Source organism: Cyprinus carpio, chromosome B3 (assembly GCF_018340385.1).
Source record: "Cyprinus carpio isolate SPL01 chromosome B3, ASM1834038v1, whole genome shotgun sequence".
NCBI lineage: Eukaryota > Metazoa > Chordata > Actinopteri > Cypriniformes > Cyprinidae > Cyprinus > Cyprinus carpio.
The window spans coordinates 21,705,883-21,730,196 of record NC_056599.1 but is presented as its reverse complement, the minus strand read 5'-3'; the positions used below and the strand labels follow the sequence as shown (position 1 = coordinate 21,730,196).

Genomic DNA, 24,314 nt, shown 5'->3' with positions numbered 1-24,314 from the left:
GTAACTGTCATTTCTATGCTTGAAGCATGGACATGAAATGCTTATATCCAATTTATTTTTTCCTTACTGCATACTGCAGAATGTCAAGACTGGTGATTATATTGATAACAACAAAATAAAAAAAAAACCCCATAAAATAAATCTGTACTCATTCGTTTATGATGTCATTTCTGAGTGAACTAAAGCCGTTCACACAAAGGATGATAACTAAATCTATAAAGTTTTCATAATCGGTCTAAAGGCCATTGCACACTGATTCCAAAGTTTTCGTCTGAATTTTCTGCATGTTAAAAAATAAAATGCCCTCGAAACTTTCGTCCGTCATAAAATAATTTGGATCAGGTTCGATTTTCTGTTTTCTTGCATCAGTAACAAGCATTTTGATAGAAAAAGGATGACAAATAAAAGAAGAAGAAAAAAAAACGCATAAGAAAATTTTGGACTCGGTGTACAAGGACCTTAACTCTGTGAGAATAGTCCATAACACAAGTGTAAAGATATCATTGAAATCACTTTCAGAATATGTTTTTTCTGGCTAATGAACCATAAAAACATTGACAGCCAATCAGAATCCAGCTGACTTTAAAGAGCTTGAGCATTTAAAATAGCAGACAACAAGCTTATTATTAACAGCATGTTATAAACCTTGTATACAATTATGCCATTTAAAAATGAAAGCATGAAAAAATTACTACTACAAGAACAACAACAACAAAAGAAACAATATAGTGGTCACCCTTCACATTTTATTACATGGATGAACATTTTCATAAAAATAAGAGTGTATTCGGTGAGGTGTTTTATCAATCTATTTCAGTTTTCCTAAATCTCTCTTTAGATAGCGTTTACACAGTATAATGTAAATGGCCCTTCACAAAAAATACACTACATAAAGAAAGGCAGGATATAACCTAAATAATATGCTAATTTAATAGTCTGAACTAATCACATCATACAATCATTTCGCTACAAACTTCATAATATTTACATAAAAAGCTACAAAAGCAGGAAACTGCTTGTCAAAATAACTATAAGTGAGTGAGGATGGATTATATACTACTGCAAATGTTTTAACAAGACTTTAACAGCATACATATATTACAATCTGAATTAGGATCCCTAATCAAACTTCATAACACCTTCAAAGCCGTGGTAAGTGAACGGCTCCAGTGTGGAACTGCATTGATCCTTTTCCAGACACGCCATTTTATTGTACTCACAGTCACTCTCAGAGCCTGGAATAAAATACACTCCATCAGGTGAGTGGATGGACGGATCTTCATTAAAATAGTTATGCGGCCTAAGGATGACACCGCCACCATTGCCTATAGTAACTGTGTTGGGGATGTCTTCTGCATGTGGGATGTGTAGGAAACCGGCGGTCACCCAGGCAACCAAATCCTTTATAAGACATAATGAAGTTTAAGCCATTATTTGCATTAAATAAAAGCATCTGATGAATAAAAACATTCTGATGAAATGGTCCATTAATACCTCATTGACGATCATCTCATTATCTTCAATATATTTGCTGAAGTCAACATATGGGGAACACATGTAATTCTGACTGTACAGACTGCTACTTGTCTGCTCTTCATCTTTATGCTTGGTTATAGCAACTTTATACCTAGAAGAAAGAAAGAAGCAAATGGGAAAGCAGCTAAAGCAATAAATAATACATATGCACTCAGTATTGGTGTGCATGACTCAAAACACTTACCGAGCCCAGGACATGGACCTCTCTGTGGACTCACTTTCAGGGAGGTGATCTCCAGCAAAGCTCACCACCTGAAGCCTATAAGAGCGATGGTGGCCCCACCGATTAGTCTGATTACTGGCTATATGAAGGTAACGGGGTGTTTTGACACCATGAAGCATCGCTGCTTCTTTTTCTGTCTTGATTTGCTGCTCCACTAGTTGTGGTATCTTTGCTTTCTCTGAGGGCATCCATGGTAATGGCACTTCCTTATACACCATGTCTTTAGTCTGAAATATATTCTTCACACCTTTATAAAAAGAAAGATTTTTTTTAAAACTGTTTTGTGACTTTAAAAGTTTTTTTTTAATTCTCCTTGCTATTCTTCGCAAGCTGATAGAATTTAACTTGGAATTTCTATATTGTCAGCTCTATGTGAGATAATTTTTCAGTATGACCAAAAAAAGAAAGACCCTTGTGAGATTCTTAAAGGGATAGTTCACCCAAAAACATAAACAGTCTGTCATCATTTACTCTTCATATTGTTCCAGATCTGTATGCTGTTAAGACATAATGAAATATGTAAGTTATTTGTCCATAACGTCACATAAAATGACTTATATCATTAAATTTATATTTTGGGTAAAGTATCACTTGATAATATGAAATATGATTTCTAAATACTGATGAGCGAACAACACTAATATACTTCATTCATCTGTATATTTTTGAAATACTTGTGAGCCAGAAACAACAAGGGTGTGGGTGACATTTCTGGGACTTATTGGCTTTTCTCAATGGCGCAATCAAGCTGAGCAACAGGCTGGCAAGTTGCCACATGTATCTTTATTAATGATCTGATATTTTTTTTTCCTTTTATATTTTTCACGGTTTTCTGAATTGTTTTAGTTAAAATTTTGCTGAAAAGCATATGCTGTTTAATATAAAAAATGTTGCCATATAGGCTAACGTGACCCGCTAATGGCACGTGACAGGATGTCACAACATGTCAACATCTAAGTTTATTTATTTATTGGAAATGTTCAGCTGATATCTCTATGCACCGATAAAAATGCAATTAAAGTGACTGTAAATAAAAGTAATTAGGCCTACTGTAACTTTAGTAAATGTGCTTGTTTATTTTAGCTCTTACCTAAAATATCCAGGTCGACTTTAAAATTGATAAAATGGGTGTGGATATTTCCAAGGACATTCTCTGCAACCTGGTGGCCGTACTGCAAATTTCCATCATCCTTAAAGGAGGATGATATGTAGCCAGTGGCGTGAACTCTCGCTTCCACGGAGCCGCTTTGATAGAAAATAAAGTCCCATATGTAATCATAGTTCCCTATCGCAGTAATAGTGCGGAACACCAGAGCGCTGTTTGCCATCCCACCATACCCATTATGAAAGAAATCTGAGAAGTGTCGCCGCAAAGGTCGTCCAATGTCATGTTCAAAAACACAGATGGAGTTTCTGAAACGCTGCGTGACGTTGGTGTCAATATAGCGGTAGGTGTCTACATAGGTGGCGGCGTACGGACAGTCGACCCCACGCACGAGCTCGTGAGCGAAGCGACCGATCCCAATACTTGAGTCCAGGAACTTCGTGAGGATCATCCCAGGCGTAACAGAGCCGTAGACAGACATCGCCTCCTGCACGCTGAGTTCGTACGCGATCCTTTCTCCTTTAAACCGAACATCAAACACCCGCATCCCAGTCAGAGAGCTCAAACCAAACGCGAAGCTCCAGTCCAGATAAATCACCTGGTTGTTTTTAACGCTGTAACGTTTCCCTTGTAGATAATACTGCTGTGGTCCTAAACCAGAAGGCTTCTTCCTTGGCTTCAGCGAAGCGTGATTTGGGATTTCTTTGTAGACTATCTTTTTTAAATTATTAGCTTTGTATCTTGCCATAAATTCATCAATGGTGTCAAAGTATTGACCGTTGTACAACAACCTGTCAACAGTCCAGTTCGACGAGTTGCTGCTTTCGTGATTGACCAGGATCTCGAAGCCCACAGGATGGATGTACATGCCACTGAAATCGCGGAAAAAAGAGATCCAGGTCTTGCGGTCACCACTTTTGATGCCTCTCGGCATGCCTTCAAACGGCAGCAGTTTCCTTTTTCTTGGGATATAACCAAAACTTTCACTCAAAGGTTTTTCAAGTTTTTGGAAAACTTGACTGAGGAACGTGAAGAGCTGCACATACTCTCCGATTGTCACCGTCCGGGCTGTGAAGGGTAACTCCGAGGTATTGTACTTCTTCTGAGTAACATCACGATATTGCAGTTGACCAGATAACGGTCCCACCACGTACTCCTTCAGGTAACCGTGCTCGCCATAGAACACAACGACGCTCGCTTCGCGTGCGGGCTTCTGTCCGCTGGAATCCAAGTAGCGCAGCACATCTGCCTTCCTCGGCAGCGAGAGGTCAATTAAAAAGAGGAAATTCTCCGAGGACTTTGCCGTTAACGAATGGGAGATTTTTAAGTGTTTTTGGGCCCACATGTAGTCGCGGACAGACTTGTACTCCTCTGCTGTTAGGTCTGCGAAAACCAGACTTTTATCTGAGTGTGTCACTTGTAGGGACTCCTGCGGCTGCTGGGACATACATTTTGGAAGCCTGTTTGAATTTAAGCATATCAACACGATGTTGATGATCACTGAGATAAGTCCCAGAAGTATCAGTAAGTATTTTAACAGAGAATTCATTATTGTAGCGACCAAGACTCTCTTGTGCTTGAAGGCAACGCTCGCGTCTCGAGCGTGAGAGTGCAGAATGGGTCTCAGATACCTCAGTATGCTAGTAGTAAATGTTATAACCACACCCACATGAGCTGCTCCCCTAAAGTTCACACACGACCTCAGTGCTTTAATGCAATCATGTTTATTCATTTTACACCTGCAGTTCTATTTTATGTGCATGAACCTAAATGTGCATAATTTAGTGATTCTTGAATTTGTAGGTTTCAGCAGCACTCTAATTTGAATTTGTAACTTTTAAAAGCATGTCAGGTGTAGCTTTTTATGTGAACGTTTCTTGACATTTGAATGAATCTAGTATATCATTAATATCCTTTAACTTTTAATGGATTGGCGTAAATGCTGATTAAATGGTATATTATATATATATATACATATACATATACATACATACATAATTTTAGCTAAATCAGTACTAAGGTACTATTGGACTAAGTGTGAACCAAGCATATTGAACAAGCAATGTTAACTCAACAAGCAATGTGAAATGAACACTCGCTTAACACTCATGTGGAATTTCAGACATTAGTTATTTTCCCTGGTTTTCATCATTCAAATCTAAGTTTCATTTCCATTGAGGGGAGGAAGGAATGTTCCTCAACAGTTCTCAGGTTTGTTTGGACATGCCCTGCATTTGTGCTTCAGGAAAATAATTCGATTTCTTGATAAGGTGTGAGTACTACAGAAAAGTCTTTTTTTATGATAAGTTCTTAGAAACACATTTGAATAAATATATCCCTGGAAACAGGAAATGCAGAGAAAAATTAGGGGTAACCATTCCAAATTTAAGTTCTCTTAACTGAGGGTCAAAATACAATACAAATACTCTCTTCGTCCAGACCATGCCACACAGACAATATTCTTTAAACAAAGGTTACAACAAAAAAAAAAGTGAACAAGACTTTAAAATCTGATAGCATTTGTTCCTATTTTGGATTTATGATATTTCCAAGATATCGCCAATCTCTTTAAGTTCCCATTTTCATTGGATATTACAAAAATACCTATTGCAAGGACTCCATGCAGTTTATTCATCTTACCCAAATGAGCATTTTTTTTTGTGAGTAATTCTCAATAAATTTGATTGAAGATACCATTTAAACAAAATTGCAGTAGACACTGTAATAAATAAAAGCTTCAAATGCAAAAGTGCAATATATATAAGTAGGCTACATCTTGTTTAAAGGATGTTTAGATAATTTTATTAGGGGAAGAGAAAATACTGGCCAAGAAATCAGATAACGAACAGGAGGGTTCCCTGAGACATTTACTTAAATTACACTATTGCACAGTCATGCTTACATAAACATAGCTACTGAACAAGATTTGCTCCCTTGTTAACTCTTCATTCTGTTGTATTAACTCTTCACTCAGTTGTATGATCCTATTCTGACAATTTCCAAATGTTCTCCATGAGCAATATATATTTTTGTCTATTTCAGTTTCAAATAATACCAGAAAAGTGGTAATTACACGTGGAGTGTTTGCAAATTGAAATAAAATGCAAAGATATTAATGTAGCTATGTTGTTAAATTATACACTATTTATATTTACAATTATAGCTAAAGATTATGATTCAGGAAACAATATTTGTTTACCATACTTAATCAAGGTAGGGACTGAAATTAGAATCTGTTTTTTATTATTAATTGAATAGTGGTCAACGTGACATTAAAATTCCAGCTGCAAAAAGTTCTTATTGAATCTGGTTTTGGTTCGCAGATTAAATTACTCCATACTCTAATGTCTCAGGATAATGTGTTTTTTTTTTTTTAAGGAAGCCCCAATACTGCCCACTTGCAGGGCAGACTTAAGGGTAAAATCACAAGTCCGTGCTGCACATTTGAACTGCAGATGTTCTGTGTGACCTGGAGATTCTGTGTGTTGACCTGGTCTCGTCTGTCTGATTGCATCACAATTGTTTTAACTTTCATGTTTAAACATCTCTTGTGTGAACTCTATTTTGCAATGGGCTCCCCATCACAGGGGGAGGACAAAAGAGTGGGGATTTTTTTATGTAAAAAATTGTATTGCAATTGGTGCCCCCTGTTGGTCACAAAATTTTTGTGCTATGGATTTTACTTGGAAAATTTTACTTTTTTTCCTCAGTAAACTTTAAAATAAACACAAATGAAAAATAAACATGTAGACACACATACTACGTTGACTTCGATTATATTGATAAATAAATCATCCAACTGATCAGTGATCATCAAAGTGATACAGTGAACAGATGTTTTAAGAGAAGAATAGAGAAACTGGACAGATCACAAAGAACTTTTTCGCAAAATATTTTTACTAACAGAGTAATGAAGAGCAAAAACTTTGTTATGCTGATAAAAAAGACAAACTTGCATATAGTGTGCAACAACTCAGACATTTTCCACTATATGATTTTAATTTGCTTTCACCTAAAACACCTATCCAAATCTCTGCAAAAAAGACATCAAATCTACGTAACACGTTGAAAAATTTGGTTTTATGAATAAAAAATTTACAATGCAAAAAATACATAAATAAATAAATAAATAAATATAACAAGATCGATAGTCACTGCCAGAAAAATACAGAAATATATTTTTCAGTGAAAATTTTAAATTACATTTTATAAAAGAAGATAAATAACAAGTTACGTTTTCCCAAAGAGATTTAACCTGATTGCAGTGAATAAATGAAGTAAAGTTTCTCCCTCAACTATGCAGAATACACATAAGTTAGAAAAATTAAAAAAATAAGCATTTTGGGAGTTTGTTGGATAAACATTATGGAAATATTTAAAATGTACCTCTCTGATTTTCTTAGAAATGCAGAATTTTTCAGGAAGTAACTTTAGTTGACAAGTAAAATTGGTCTAGAAAAATTTACACCTAGGGGATGTATATACTGAATAATGTAACACTGACTTTATATATGTTACATTTTTTATCAAGAAGCAAACTTCATCCAATAAGAGTTTGTCACATTTACATTACATTTAGTCATTTAGCAGAAGCTTTTATCCAAAGCGACTTACAAATGAGAAAAATGGAAGCAACCAAAATCAACAAGAGAGCAAAGATATGCAAGTGCTATAACAAGTCTCAGTTAGATTAACAAACAGTTTTTTTAATTATATAATAAATAAAAAAGAAAACAGATAGAATAGAAAAAGAATAGAACAAGCTAGTGTTTTTTGCTTTTGTTAATTGTATAATTAATTAAAAGGAACACAAATAGAATACAAAAAGATTAGAGAAGCTATTTTTTTTAATAAAGAAAACAAGTTAGTAAATGAATAGAGTACATGTTTAAAAGGGGCAAGTTTTTTTTTAAAGAATAGAATTAGAAGAGAGAGTGCTTGAGTTAGAGGGTCAAATAAAGATGGAAGAGATGTGTTTTAGCCGATTCTTGAAGATGCTGGGATTGAGTTGGGCAGGTCATTCCACCAGGAGGGAACAGTTCATTTAAAAGTCAGTGAAAGTGATTTTGTGCTTCTTTGGGATGGTACACAGCGACGTTCACTTGCAGAACGCAAGATAGAGGCACATAAGTCTGAAGTTATGAATTAAGGTAAAGGGGTGCAGAGCCAGTGGTGGTTTTGTAGGCAAACATCAATGCCTTGAATTTTATGCGAGCAGCTATTAGTCAGTGCAAATTGATAAACAGAGGTGTGACGTGCATTCTTTTTAGGCTCATTAAAAATTAATCTTGCTGCCGCGTTCTGGATTAATTGTAAAGGTTTGATAGAACTGGCTGGAAGACCTGCCAAGAGAGCATTGCAATAGTCCAGCCTGGACAGAACAAGAGCTTGAACAAGGAGTTGTGAAGCATGTTTTGAAAGAAAGGGCCTGATCTTCTTGATGAAAAGTCTGTTAGACAAGCTGAGATGCGAGCTGCTATCGTCGGATTATCAGGATGGAATGAGAGGTAGAGTTGAGCAGAGTTGGCTCAAGGAATAAGCGAAGGGCCCCCGAGAGTACATGAAATGACAGCTTGATTTTCATTTTTCATTATTATTATTATTATTATTTTGTGACATATTATGTCAATGGATAATGGATAATAAGCCCCGGGAAGCTGTGGTTTACAGTGAATGTATTAATTTTTTAAGGGCTATTGTTAGGCACGAAGCGGAGTGCCTACAATCCCCTTAGCAGTTATAAATTCACTGTAAACCATGGCTTCACGGGGCTTCTTACTTTTATAAAACGGTTATTCCATATAAGTAGTAAGGTTTCACAAAATAAAACAGAGCAAATAAATTGTAATAATATTAATTAAAACTTCCGCCAAACAATGTTCCTTTAGTTCCTCAGAAACGGTTGTGGTTCCAACAAAGTGGTTGCCGAGCAACACACAGATGTAAACAAAGATGTATGTTTGTAGAATAATTTACAACAGCTTCGAACTTGACTCAACCAATCAGAATCAAGGACCGGAACTATCCGTTTTATAAAATAAAATAAGCTATACATATCATCTTATTATTTCCATAACGACGCTGAATTTTTTTTTTTTTTTGTCATTTAAACAACCTTAATGACCATGTTAGTTGATCTTTAATGACAGATGGATGCTGCAGTGTGGATCTGTCAGATTAACATCATGTAATTCACCCATTTCTCCCAAAATAGATGAAGGTAAGTGGCCAGTGAACTGTAAGAAAAACAGAGTAAACTTTATGGTTACCTATGTGTATTTGATGGGAATAAAACATGTTGTCAAATTTTAATTGAAAGGATTATTATTGCTGCTTTCCATAGAAATCTGTGTGTATTTAAAAACTATTTTTTTCCCCCAGTACTTAATTGAAATGCCTATTTAAATGTCAGAAACCCAAAATAAACAGTTGTGATATATGAATAGCACTGAGTGTGTCGTTCTCTGGCTCAGTGCCAGCCAAAGTTAATTAGCATAGCCTACTGTAGGTAGGGTATCTTCTTGTTTTAGGGAAGTTCACGTTTGATTAAACATACGTAAATAGCCATGACATCTTAATATATTATACTATTTTACTTAGCTGGTTTAGGATTGAAGTTTTTGTCTTCTGTGTAAAAATAACTTTTCTGGGTATATATTTTTTTTGTAATAAAAACAAGCTTCTGTTTCATTAAACTAAACTGATAACAGCTTAAGATTATTTACCTTCGCCAACCTTTGGGGTCTTTGCTATATTCCAATATCATTACACCTCAATTAGATATAGATTAAGATTTGTTGTTTTAGATGTGTTTAATAATTTATGTTGTTAGAATAACATTCTGTTCCGTAAATGCATTGTCTGCTGGATTATTTAGCTACTTTTCAGTACACCACATTAAGAATTCCAATTAGTACTGTAAGACTTTGAATGTTAAAGCGCAAATTAACATCTGACCACTCTTGTGGGTATGCTACTGTTACAATTAAAATCGTAGAAGGGTAAAAGTAATATAATGTATAGCAACACAGCTGCAACAAATAAATTGACAATATGTTAGATTTATAGTGCGTGAATAATCAAACATTGACAATAATCTGTCATACTGGTGGCACTGAGGGGCCCCCATGTAAAATTCTGCTTAGTGCCCCATAAAGTCTTGGGCCAGAGTCCTGACATTTTATCCTACCCGTCAGATTTTCCTACCAGGGTTTAAGTTACTGCACATGCGCACATCAATATCGCGTCCTTTTTCTCATGCTAAACAATGATTTTTAATGTATCTGCATTACTGTACGAGTAGGTTTAGGGTTGGGGTAGGTGTAGACTTTAATAAAAACACAATCTAATTGGTAGAAAAAAAATTATTGTTGGTTTCCTGTAGCTGTATCCCTTCTAGCTACAACCGCGAATATAACACATAATTACTGTTTTGCATTACTGTAAGGGTAGGTTTAGGGTTGTGGTAGGTGTAGACATTAATAAACCATAACTTTACAGTAGCATTTTTCGTTGTCGAATTGTACTAAGTTACCCACTGTTTTAGTGGGAGGTAGGAAAATCTTACAGGGTAGGACAAATCGACAGAACACCGGCCCTGGAGTTAAGTGTCATCAGCATAGATAAATAAACAAATAAATAAAAGCACATAACTTGGAGACAAACTTTTGATGACAGAATTGAAAGATCTAGCTTCATACTCCAGTATAGCACCATCATCTTTAAATAAATCCAAAACAAAAACAACACCTCTGTCATGCAGTAGCAAATTCATTAAGAGACATTCTATTCTTTGACGTAACAGAACGTTGCTATGCAACAAAAAACAAAATCTACTGTGACGCTTGACGTCATAGCTGTTATTACATATCGACGGCAGGTGCTGTGTTGACCAATCAGAACTACGTTCGCGCTGGGAAAGCAAATGCATACAGTTCAGTTGCTGGTTTAATAGATAATAGGCTATTTATACCTTCACCACACACTAACCAACTTTACTCTTTATTATCATTATTTCTGGATCAAATTATTAACGATAACAGTATTTTGTAAATAGTGTGCTAAGTAAATATTTACGTTAACAATCACAGGTTTACCCTTTGAACCGATTAAAATGACACAGCCCTGCCCAGTGGATTGTTTTCGCTTTGAGTGACGCCAGGCATTTTCCTGTCAGCTGATGCAGAGGGTGTGTTTACGTCGCTGATGTAAACAGAAAGGACCATTTTGATCAGAGAAATCTAGAAGCCAGGGCACAGTAACTCATCAAAGCGGTTCAGTTTTCAGTTACCTATGCAACGCCTTAAATAGTACTCGAGCCATGGACTTCTATATCAATCTGAAGGTGAATTTCCGAGGGAATGCGAAGAGTTTCTTGCTGTCTGGCTCGGAGACGAAGAGCTGGGAGTCTATGGAGGCCATGGTAAGCAGAGGATGATGAGGGGATGTCAGTCTGACCACTGTGCTGCTTCGACGAGCGGAATGAGAATGGGCCAAGCGACCATTTTGATCCGAAAGCCCACGAATTTAAATAGCAGCCATATTTACATCTAAGAAAGTAACGTTGTTATATTATATCTGACGGGCGCAGATCTTCCATCGACTAGCCCATAATTACAACGGGGTTTGGCACACTGTGAGGAAGGGGAACACCTGTCACGTCTGTAGATCCCAGTGCTAAGCTCCTAGTTAATGTTGAGTCGCGCACGGTCTCAAAACCTAACAAGCTCCCTTACTACACAGCACGATAGGCGCGTAGATACCCAAGTGCTGTCCATGTGTGTAGCTCACTAGGTTTTGACACATTAACTATCAAATCTGTTTCAAGCGAATGTCATTTGGTGGCCTGCTTCAAAGCGTCGGTTAATCGTGTCAGTTCGGAATAACGTTCAGTCAGCATTTGGACATCGCCATAGGCCAGGCAGGGTCTAAATATAACCCTAAAGGGGTTTATTTTGAAAAACGACTGTACATTATCCACTTTATTACAAGGCTACTTACCACATAAGTGTGTTAATAAGATGATAATTTGAGGTGAAAGTTACTCATTTACCTTACTTGGTGGAGACCGCGGAGAAACAGGTTGCCCGGATGAGACTGAGAGGTTCCGACGGTTGAGAGTAACGGTCATTATTCAAAATTTAGAATCAAGTATTATTTTTAAAAATAAATTTCATAAAACAAGTTTGTCGTCACAAAGTAGCTTGGCAAAGTCCCTTTTATGTATTCTATAGTCTTTTGCTGTCTTTTATTCTTCAGGTGAAGAGGTCTTTTGGCCTGTGCAATTTACAACTGACATATTTCGATGAGGAGAATGAAGAGGTGAGGATGAAGAATTAAATATTTGTGACGTTTGCTTGCATGGCACTGTTTGTAACTTGCTTTTTTCAATGAAAACACGAGACCTACATAATACAAAATTATTATTATCGTTATTAGTTAATTAATAATTCCAATAATAATTGTGTATGTTTGTTTCAGGTATCAGTCAACAGCCAATGTAAGTAAAATGTCTTAATCGGTGTATAATAAAAACGTAATATATTTACATCCAGCCAGAATATGTTATAGCATTGATTGGAGTCATTTTTATTTTTTTCAGTGGAATATGAAGAAGCCCTGAAGGTAAAAAAAAAAAAAAAAAAAATGTTGCTTACTGTTTACTGCATATACAATCGATTAGAGCAGCAAACCTCAACTTAATTAAAGTACTAAAAGACAAAAAAATAAAGATGTAAACATGTACAACAATAAACCAACATATTTTTGAATTCATAAATATTGATTATAACAGAACTACCAGAGGTACAAAACAGCTAAGATAGTAGGGCTTTTGAATATTGTTTTAGACAAAGGGGTGTCTTGGAGTCAAAAAGGTTGAGAACCAATTATTTGGAGTAGTCAGCCTATTATTGTGACTCTATTAAACCCATTGTTTCGCAATCAAATGTCCAAAAGGAAGTGCCCTACATTGATGCACTGTGTTGTTGTTTGTAATTGTAGAGTGCTGCACGACAAGGGAACAGACTACAAATGAATGTGTATGAGACGAGGGGCAGTAGAGCCACAGTGCCGGGACCGGGCCCACCACCAGGGTCAGGGGTGGGCTTGGCCCAGGTAAAACCCAGTACTGCTGGAGAACCCAAGAAGGGATTCAGACCTCCTCAGCACTGCCCTACTTTGGCACAAGTGGTGAGTCGCAAAGTTCAGGCTGCAGTCCCAGAGGAAGGATTGGTAAGATTTTATAACCCAATGATTTTGCACAATCACAGAAGTAGCCACAGTTGTTCACTATCGTTGTATCAAATTGTAGGCTGCAATTTATTTGGAATGATGCATTATAATATTATTAATAATCTAAATGATAAAACCTTCATGTTCTGATGCTTAAACCAAATAATGTAACCTAATTCTGATTACAGTTTTATTGTAGTTTGCATGAAATGTAATATACATTTGAAAAAGGTTATTACAATTTCCACCATTGTAAGTGACGGGTACGTCACATTTTTGACAAATTTTTATATCCTGCTTTTGTATTAAAGGTAATTGTAAATGAAGTCAAAGGTGGGAAGGCAGAAGATAAGACCCCTCCTGCTTGGTTTACTTCATACATGGAAAAGGTATGAGAAACAAGACATTAAAATCAATATGGAATGAAAATCCACCCTATCGTTTTTAAAAGCATGTTATTGATCCTTGTCCGCACAACCTGTTATTAATGTTTGAGCACCAAATCAGCATATACTTGAATGGTTTCTGAAGGAATGTGCAGATTTATTTATTTTTTTTAAATGTTTGTTTTGAAATCACAATTTTTATTAAAAAGTCACAACTTGATCTTGCGGTGCAATGGCAGAGTTTTGTGTGGTTTCACATGCCGGACTTCACCAATCATTTTGTCTGCATAAACCTTACGTTGACTGCAAGTTTGTATTCAAAGCTGCCTCCATCCATTCAACAGCCCATGGATAGAAGTTTCACTCTAATGTACATCCATAGACTGTAAAAAACAGGGACGTAGTGTGCGTGACATCACCTGTAGGTTTCTGAAGAGCGTTTTTGAAGCCTAAAGTAGGCGTAGCCGACCGTCGTCACTGCGCGTCACTCCTGGATAATCGAAAATGCTCTAAAAGGCGGGAGCTGGTTGCTGAAACCATGCCCACCTATCTCGACGGTGGTGACAGCAGCGGAAATCCACCTGTCACTCAAGTGGCCACGCCCTTAATTATGCAGAACTTTAAGGCTTAATATAATTTAAACGGATGAGTTATAAAAAAATTCACCCCTGTCATGAAGGGCAAAATTAGCTATATAGATCAAAATCATTTTTGAACCAGGATGTAAATGTTTTTTTCTGCTGTAAAATTGGGCGTTTTAACATGGGGAGTCTATGGGATTGACTCCCTTTTGGAGCCAGCCTCAAGTGGCCAGTTGACGAATTACAGTTTAAGACACTTCTGTGTTGGCCTCACAAGAGAGAGCAGGAGGTCCGGTTGGGAAGATGTTTTAGGTTGGGGGTGCTGTACGCCACGCGAAACAGACTATTTACACTAAGTGAAAATACACTAAATGAAAATAGCAGTATTTTTTGTAATATGCTATTTACACTGCAAATAGCTCAATTATATTTATTCTATGTTAAAATAGCAGGATATTTTGCTAATTACTTATTGCAAATAGTGGTAATTATATGCACCTCAGCATTGTAATACATTATAAAACAGAATGCAATAACTTATTGAGTTTAAATTTGAATTCAAATTATTAAATGGATGCCACCTTATTGGGACAAAAGCCCTCCGTACACCTACCCTAACCCTACCCGATACTTTATTTTCATTTTTTTTTATTATTTCCTTCAAATTTTATTAAAAATAAATGCTTTTCTGATGTGATTTGAAATTTGAAAAGGGATAAAAAAAAAAAGTTCACCAAAAGGCAGATTCGAACCCAGGACGATCGCGTCAAAAGCCATAAGATGATACACATGCTTTACCATCTACACCACTGAATCTGACGGTTGATGGGCAGTCGTTTGTAATGTTGACTAGTATAATCACAAGCTGCCAACAATACCAGCTATTTGCACTTTTTTTGCAAAATAGTACTGCAAAATTTTTTTTTTTAGACAGTTAAACGGTTGCCCACAGAAAAAAACAGGGGGTGCTGCAGCACCCTCAGCACCCCACTTCCCGCGCCTATGCGTACATCACGCTGTAAAATAAAAGATCTGTTGCTATTTCCATTTCATAAAAATTTTGAGAACTGAAAAATGTTGTCCTGTCCAAAAAAAATAAAAATAAAAATAAAATTCTGTCATCATTTACTCACCCTCAAGTTGTTCCAAACCTGTATGAGTTTTTTTCTTCTGTTGAACATAAAAGAATATATTTTAAAGAAGTGGATAACCAAACCGTTGCTGGTCCTCACTCACTTCCATAGTATGGAAAATAAATACTATGGAAATCAGTGGGGACCAGAAATTCATAGATGTTTGGAACAACATGAAGGTGAGTAAATAATGACAGAATTTTCATTTTTGGCTGAAAAACAACTTGTAAAAGTGCATGTCACATCCGATGACCCCTTTAAGTTTCATTCTGATATTTTTAGCAATGGAGACTAACCCTAATATTGATAAGAAAACATGTGTGTCTCTATTTTTCTCTCTTCATATGATAACTGCCACAGTTTAAGGACCAGGTGGTTAGGGAGGCAGTAGAGAAGATTTGTAGGGAGTTCTCTGGACAGTGCTGCATCCATAAGCCAGTGGGAGCAGAGGCACAGGTTCCTGAGGTCACCTCATCCACTCTCCCTGGGGCCCCAAGTCCAGCTCCAGCCTGCAGCAGCTGTCGGGGCCAGACCGCAGGCGGCGGATACCAATGCAGGTTAGAGAGATCTCTGTGAGGCGGATGTCTGTATCCGGATCTTATGATAAAATAATTGCTTCTATGGTACATTTCAAAAGGAAACACATATTATGATTGTATGAGAAATATAATGTATAACAGGATGCTCTAAAGGGGTGCCTTTAATTTTGTGTTTCTTTGTGTTTGGTTTCTTTCTGCACAGTGTGTGTACCTCCTGCACTCTGTGTGAGCCTTGCAGCTTCTCACATGATCCAAGCCACAACCTTGTGAGAGCCAGAACTCCCCTGTCTATTCCTGAGCACGGCTCCCCAGCACCAGATCACAGCAGGTGGGCATTTGTCCTCTGCTTTGGCATGTCTTGGTGTTAAGGTTCAGAATTGTTAAACATATTTTGCTTTCTCTCTCTCTCTGAATTCTACAGAAGGGGTGACCGGAGCTTTCGTAAGGCCGAGAAGCAGCGTCTTAAAGCGGAGAAGCGCCAGCTCAAGGCGGAGGTGAAGGAGATCAGGAAGCAGCTGAGGATGGAGAGGAGAGGGCTGCAGTGGAGCACTGCTGGAGAAGGGAGCTCTTCACCTGTCCTGCTGCAGCCACGCGCCGCACAGGCAAACAGCCCAGAGTAAGAGCTTACACCCCTTACCTCCTGAGGAAGAGCATATTAAAGGGATAGTTCACCCAACATTGAAATTTCTGCCATTTATTCAAGCTCATGTTGAATATTTATTTTACTTCCTTATTACCCCATTATGACTGGCTGAGCCATTTTAACGTGTAATATAGGAGGCCATTTGTTAATGTAGTAATTTAGCTAGCTGACACCAGAAAGTTTTCTTTTTTATTTTTTGTTTTTTGTATTTTTATTTTTATGAACTATTTTTATTGTTTTAATTTTTATTTTTATTGTTTGAGTTGAGTTGCAGTCGTCCTAAACGTCCATGCCCATTGGCGCTCTACTCCTGGATGAAAACCTGCCTGATGGATCACGTTTGCGTCCTGGGACCAAGTTCATCAAATACTGGAAGATGAAGAACAGTGGCAGAGTGTGCTGGGACTCTGAGACCAAGGTACGCTTTGACTCTTAAACAGACACACATATCTGTATACACACATACACAATAAAAAATCTGAACCTGATTGTGTCCCATTTCGGCCCCAGTTAAAGTTCATGTGGGGGAACTTGGCAGTGGGCTCCGGTGAAAGATGGCGGGAGGTCGCAGTACCCACACTACAGCCAGGTCAGGTGGGTGTCATCAGTGTGGCACTTTGTGCTCCGACGTTAGAGGGCACTTATACATCGCATTGGCGTCTAGCACACAGAGGAGAGCAGTTTGGACCGCGTGTTTGGTGCAGCATCGTCGTGGATCCACATGCTCCGACAGCCATCTGTGCTGATGGGTTACTGGTGTCTCCCTGTGTCACCCCACAGGTAAGACAACCGGATCATACAGCGAAACAAAAGAAGTTAAAAATAAAGAAAAATTACTTGTGAAAGCGCTGTCCATGAGTGCACAGAATAGTATGGAAGAGGTAGACTGTTATGCCACACACTGTACCTCAAGTGATGAGAAAGTCCGAACAGAAACTGTCTGTATTTTAAGTGAGTGTTTAAAAACCATAGCATCCCCACTTCCCCCACCAGCAGACTTTGGGGTACTAATAAAACAACAGTTAGACGGAAAAAGTTTAAAAACAGAAACTGTAATAAAATACATTCATGATTAGAAAACTAAAACTAAAAACATGCACAATTTATTTTTAGTTTATTTTTTTTAGCTTTTGATGGGTACATTATACCACAACTTACAACATTTTTGCAATCTTTACAGCCCACCTGCATTAAACATGGGGAAAAAAATGCTGGTAAACATTTTTAAATGATACCAGTTAGTGCATTAACTTTCATAGCCCTGAAATTACTAAAACTAAAATTAAAACCTAAAACTGAAACTAGAAAACTATATATAATGCGGATTGAACTAATTTGAAAATACACATTTACAGTATAAAGGGGTGGGGTGGGGGGGCATTTTCTGGGGCCCAAATATAATATGTTTTAGGTTTTTGGTCAGTATAGATTTTATAGACTATTGTTATTTTGGTTTAGTCTTTTTTTTTTTTTTTCTGTGGCCATTTTCACCCTGTCTGGCACTTTCAGGAGAAGTCTTCCCGCACTCTTGAGAGGGAGGAGAAATGCCGGGCCTCAAGGGAACAGCTACTTTTGTCTGTAAACCAGGACTGTGATCAAGAATTCTACATTCCATCTGTGGACTTACTCACAGCTCAGGTATGACCAAACCCATCATGTTTGTCATGTTTCATGAACAAAGTTTGACTCCATTGTAATTTCCAAACTCTCTATGTTGTATTTATTTAGGACTTACTGTCTTTTGAACTGCTGGACATCAACATCGTACAAGAGTTGGAGAGTGTGCCCAACAACACTCCTGCAGGTAACTTCAAATCTGTAACAATTTTCTACAAATTAGAATGAATAGCTTTTATGGATTATGCATATTCATTTTGAACGGTAACATTTAAATATAAACTGTATAGATTTCAGCCTTTACTAATATCGTCTCTTTCTTCATCTCTGTAAATGTATGAAGACGTTACTCCATGCATATCGCCTCTGCCCCATGATGGACCTCTTCAGGAGAAACCAACACTGGGACTCATCCAAGAGGAAACAGAAGCCCAAGGGGTCAGCAGAATCCTGGGTAAACATTAAAACACAACTTTTCAGCACTTTTTGTCTATGTGTATTGCTGTCAGTGATTGTGTAGCTTTTTATATTTGTGACCCTATTTGATGTCGTACTCACAGATGTGGCCCAGGGCACAGAGTTAGAGGGCATCCCAGCACAAGAGAAAGGAGAGGAGAGCATTATTGGGCTTCAGTCTTTGTTTAGTCCATCTGTTATCCGCTCTCTCACCCTTGAAGTGACCCGTGAAGTAGCCGAGCATGGGGTGCTTTGTGGGAGATGCCCAGCTAAAGGTTTGTGATGGCGGTGGTGGGAACATGCACCTTTCTGCTTTTTCTGGAAATTACAGTTATTTTTATAATAGGTGAAGCCAGACCGTGAATAAATTAGAAAAACTTGATATACAGTAGGTGGACATCCAAAACGTTGCTTCTACCGCCGCTCGTACCGCCGCCTCAAGGAGTTTATAAGTAAAAAGGGTAAAATGTCACAGTGCATGTTAAATAGTTCTAATTATATTGATAACAAGTTCATTTAGACTAACAATATAATTAGATTTTTTTTTTTTTTAAATGAACAATTCCTGCATAAAAGACATCAACCTTTATATTAAACATTTTGAAATCGTCCACAGCTGAGCAACGCGGCGCGAGGCAGGTTGAGCGTGCGAAGTGAATGTGCTGCACAAAGTCATTTTTCAGATGCAATGAAAATAAAAAAATAAAAAACTCCTGGATAGCCTAGATTAGGCCAGACTCTGTTCCTTAGTATATAAATAATTATAATTACTGTTAACCCACAGTAACAAATTTTAACCGATTAATCGCCTATTTTCGTTTGCTGCATTATTTATTTATTTATTTATTTTTAAACAGGCTAAAAAATAAATTAAGTTTCTGAGAGGAAAAAAAAAAATATATAAGTAATGTATAATTTTATTACATTCAGAAATAATAACGGCTGGCCTAATAATGTTATAATGTGCCAACAGGATATTTTTAGTTCCCTTCACTGTTACAACAAATCCTTTAAATTTAACAAATTTATCAGAACAGAACAAGAATTAAAAATATTTAATTCTAATGGATAAATAAAATTGCCAGTATATAATAATATAGGCTTAGCTATAAAACAAACAAAAAAAAATAAATGAATAATAATTTAAAGCGAACCATAGGTAAGGTTGGGCTCTCATTCGGGAGAAATCCAAAACGTTTCCATATTCGTGATGTTGCCTATTTCAAGCTTAAATCTATTATTCATTAGGTAAAAATAGGCTTTGTAGTTCACGCATGTTTCAGTATCAAAAAATTAATAATTAGCAAAAATATGCCAAAGTGGACCGCTGCTCGCGGCAAATTTGCATGTGAACGGCTACTGTTTCCAATGAATGTGCGTGAGGCACCAGCACGATCAAACAGCTGAAACAGAAAATACTCAATTTTTGGTCACAAAGTAAAATAATTCAAAAATGCAAAGTGTTAGCAGTTTGAAAAATCAAGAATAATAAACAGAATTAATAATAATTATTGCTAAATGCTTCTCATTTCGATCTGCAAATGGAACCTGAAGGATTTTTTTTAAACCAAAATGAACGAAATGAAAACATTTAGCTATTATATATTTAATGACTGTTTACAATAGCAAGCATAAGATCCTTTGTGTAAAGGTCTTCTTTTAATTTTTGATGAGTAGACTGTAGCCTAAGACTATCCTACATTTTGAAATGAACTCACTGTACATTTTTTAATGTTGTGTTTTAAAGATGGGTACAATGTTATATCATAATGTTATTGTTGTTTACCTCATCCTTTTATCTCATTTTACAATTACATTCAGTTCGCAATCCGTCCCTTTGCGCCACCTGGCGGTAGTTTCGCGAATGAATTTTTGCAGTTAAGTGGGCGCAGCCACACATTTTGTACACATTTGTCTACCATCTGTAAAGTACTTTTTCGATATCCTTCGTAAGCATTTTGTAAAACTATACACTACTGTTTAATAAGATTTTGAAAAATTAATGCATTTTAGTTTATCAAGGAAGATGTATTTAAATTGATCCAAAGTTCCATATAAAGTCATTTTAATGTTACAAAGGATTTCTCTTACAAATAAATTCTGTTATTACGAACTTTCTATTATTTTCTATCAAAACTCTATTCTTATAAACAAAAAGATTTCACATTACAGTAATGTACATTGTTAGCAGTTTTTGTGTAGACGTTAGGTAAAGAGTGTTTCTAACATTTTTACATTTAATTTTTCCCATTGGGGCGTCCGCCCCAAGGTTCAGTGTCACTATGTGAGAGGAAATCAGAAAAGGTTTCAGAAACAGGGCTAATATCTGCTCCAGCCCCGCTGAAGTAGAAACGGCACAAATCCCCAGCCCTTCACCACAGACAGAGACACTGATATAGCTGCTCCCCTGCTGACACTTCCAGCAGGGCTCTTTAGCACAGGTAACAGGGCTTTGAGAATATTTGGTTTTGGCCATTGTCATTTTATACATTGCAGATTTTGTAATTGTCTAAAGGTGATTCAAACAACTTCTTACCAAGGACAGTAAATTTCTAGCCATTAAAATGATTGTTCTTATGTTTAGATGAGGGTCACGAGTCTGACATCGAGCAGATCCTGGTGGAACCTGCAGGTGGAGATCCGGTAGAAGAGGGAGAGGAGGAAGTGGATAAGAAAGAGCAAGTGAATGACACGGAAGCAGCTAAGGAAATCCGCAGCAGAACTTCATCTGCGTCCTCAGAAGACTACATCATCATCCTCCCTGATTGCTTTGACACCAGCCGTCCACTGGGAGAGTCCATGTACAGCTCAGCCCTGTCGCAGCCTGGAGAAGAGCCTTCAGAGGGGGACCATCTAGAATCAGTGGAGACCGCAGATCTCCAGAGCCCTGTTGCTGCTGCTGTTGCTGCTGTTAGTGCGGATGCTAATGACATGCTCTGTGCCTCCCAGACTCTGGATGCTGTGCCGCTCACCCCTGTGATTGTAGTGGCACCACGACCCTTGGTCAAATCCTGGTAAGTTTATACAGAGGACACTTCAGCAGTAATAGATTGCAGTTAAACTAGTGATGCAACAAAAATTTGCCAACAGAAACAACAAAACATAGTTTTACAGGGTTGAAATCATTGACTGAAACAGTGATATATAATTAGCATGTCTCGAGTGACACATTTCGACAGTGCTAAAAAGGTGCCAAGATAGCAATATGTGAAATGTGTACAGCTAAAATATCGACACTTCACTATGAATAGTTTATTTTCACCTGATAACATGACACGCTCAGCGGCACACTGTGTTTAGTTCACCAAATTTAATTACCCAAATGTTATGTTCAGTTTATGTTTCCACCTATAAATAATAAAAAAAAAATCATTTCAGTGCTTCACTTATTTAGATCTGGAAATAAAGTTGCTTTTTTGGATTTTGAAACATTTACAGGAAAGATGTTAATGTACAATCAACATGAAATGATTAGGATTAGGATGCTGCACTATTTCTTGGTCACTAATCAAGTTTGTGACATTGGTCATGTGAGAATGTTCTTGATCCATTTGAAGCATGCAGACCTAGATTGACCACTCACAATATCCTGGCTTATAGCTCTGTATGCACACATTCCTACTCCATATCACAGCCTAGATGTCTTTCACGCCATCCTCATAACTTGATGTAACTGACATGTTAAATTTAGCTTAATATATATGAAATCATCTTAATTCAGCACAGAGACACAAGAGCAGATTGAACATGCAGCAGAGGAGCAGGAGAGGAGTAATCTTGCAGAGCCAGGAGAAAAGGAGAAAGGTGAGTGGAAACACCATGGGATAGTAAAATAATAAATCATCACAGGTTGTGAATTAGTGTATTTTTCTATGATTTTGGGGTGTTAGATATAATACAAAGTGGACAATATGATAAAAGACACACACAGCTATGTTTGAAAATTAACCATATTTTTTTTTTTTTATGTATATAGACTCTGAGCCTAATCAGCCTGACCCTGAGAACTCAACAGCATCTGCCAAGTCTGAAACAGAAGATCTTAGGTGAGTTACACAGCACACAACCACTCGTTCTGCCTCATGGATGTGCACCCAGGACAGTCATTGCATTATGTAATTTTCTGTCTATCACTCACTTCTTACTCTCTCTCATTGTTGTCTTTCCTCAGGGCTAACAGCATCCCAGGTGGATTGGTGAAGGGTGCCCGTTGTCCGTGGCAGCATCTGCCTATAAAGCTCTCTTCACTGGACAGACTGGGTCTGAGAAGGTGAGTTTGGGAGCTGTTCACGCAGGTTACAGTATGGAAAAACATTTTGAAATAAGCTTCCTTTAAACTTCCAAACTTCCTTTAAATTCACAAAGCATATTATGAATGTGGCAATGGTGCGAGACGCTGAACAATCTCTTATTTTGTCCTATATTGTCCCAATGAATTGTTTCAGTTTTATTTGATGTAATTTTATATACGATACAGTTTATTTAAAAAATCGTGGTGCTTTACAGGACTGATTTTAGATTTCAAACTATGATCAAAATATATTTTGCCACTGGTGTGACAAATCACCTTATAAAACGATAACTTTAGGACAGTAAAGTGCATGTACAAAGTACTGTATAAGTGCCTAGCGTATAGTGCAACATTTGGGACATGTATCAGTAGTAAAACAATATATTTTGGGTTTTGTAGCTTCCAGAGGATGGCAGCTTCTCATGACGCCATGATGGGCCCGTACTGGTAGAGATGGGCTTTGGTGACAGAGCACTAAATCAGCATCTGCTACAGAAACACAACCGCAACCTGCTGGATGTGGTAAACGAACTGGTGCAGATGACTGAGATACAACTGGTACACCACACGCTACTGAGATGCTGGTTAATTATTTTGTTTCCCTTACATGTGATTTTTTTTGTTTTGATGCTTCTCTTTCTCTGTGCAATCAGCAGCCCATTCCATGATACAGACCCTTTCGTTCCATTGGCGTTGTAAAGAGATGTGTGTGTGAAATCTGTCTGCTCCAATGTGTAACAGATAATCATTAGACAAGCAGTTCATCACCTTTATAACTGTGCTTGTTAAAGTTTGTTGTTAGTGGGCATTAATGTGTTTCACCAAAGATGATCATGGGTAGCTAATGAACACTAATAGGTAATTATTAATCCAAAACTATTTAAGAAATATGCCATGCTTTTTAAAAAAAACTTGATTTGAAAGAATAGTATAATTAATAACAAATCTTTCTAATAGTTAAATATTAAAAGCTCTGCAATGTGACTGGATATTTTAAATATTTTGAGTGTTTTGTGTTCCCAGATTAAGGAACAGGTTTTGGAAACAAAAGATTGCAAATAGATTCTGGCTTTGTGTGGACTCTTAATCATCAGCCGAGGACCAAATAGATTGATAACTTTTGTCATCTTTACATAATGGGATTCAAGATGACAAATTAAACGATTTCCATACGGGAAGGTCAATATGAGTTTAGTGTGTGAATGTTTTTTTTTTTTTTTTTAGTAATTTTGAACTGTTGTTGCCTTATAATACATGTGGAATAATTATTATTATATTGAAGAAACATTGATTCGTTTCTAAAAAGTCCACAAAATAGGGCCCATATTGCACTTTGATGAAATGGCATTGCCATTTAAATATATGAAAAATGTCCATGGACTTGAAGCAGCAATGGCATTTGACACTACGACTGAAATGTAATGAAATGCCCCCTACGCTTTTAATTCATGCTTTAAATGGTTTAAAGCAGGCAAAGGCAATCATGACATATTTAACTCCAAATTTTAAATGGTAAGGACACATCAAAGTGAGAAGCGACAAAATAACAGCCAACTGTTCATTCCAAAAAA

The 24,314-nt window shown here is 37.1% G+C and overlaps 1 protein-coding gene and 1 pseudogene across 2 annotated transcripts; one reads left to right on the top strand and one right to left on the bottom strand.

Moving 5' to 3' along the window:
* Window positions 1-726: 726 nt before the first annotated feature.
* Window positions 727-11,996, bottom strand: LOC109062037 (membrane primary amine oxidase-like). Of its 2 annotated transcripts, none has more exons than XM_042720232.1 (4): window positions 11,917-11,996; window positions 1,721-2,006; window positions 1,495-1,627; window positions 727-1,401 (listed from the first exon to the last, which is right to left on the bottom strand). In XM_042720232.1, the coding sequence occupies exons 2-4, from the start codon at window positions 1,975-1,977 to the stop codon at window positions 1,120-1,122; spliced, it is 672 nt and encodes a 223-aa protein (XP_042576166.1). In that variant the 5' UTR covers window positions 1,978-2,006; window positions 11,917-11,996; the 3' UTR covers window positions 727-1,119. The 2 variants fall into 2 exon arrangements, with proteins under 2 accessions (XP_042576166.1, XP_042576165.1); XM_042720231.1 differs by lacking the exon at window positions 11,917-11,996 and adding an exon at window positions 2,850-4,498.
* Window positions 11,095-23,358, top strand: LOC109061997 (annotated as a pseudogene).
* Window positions 23,359-24,314: the final 956 nt, after the last annotated feature.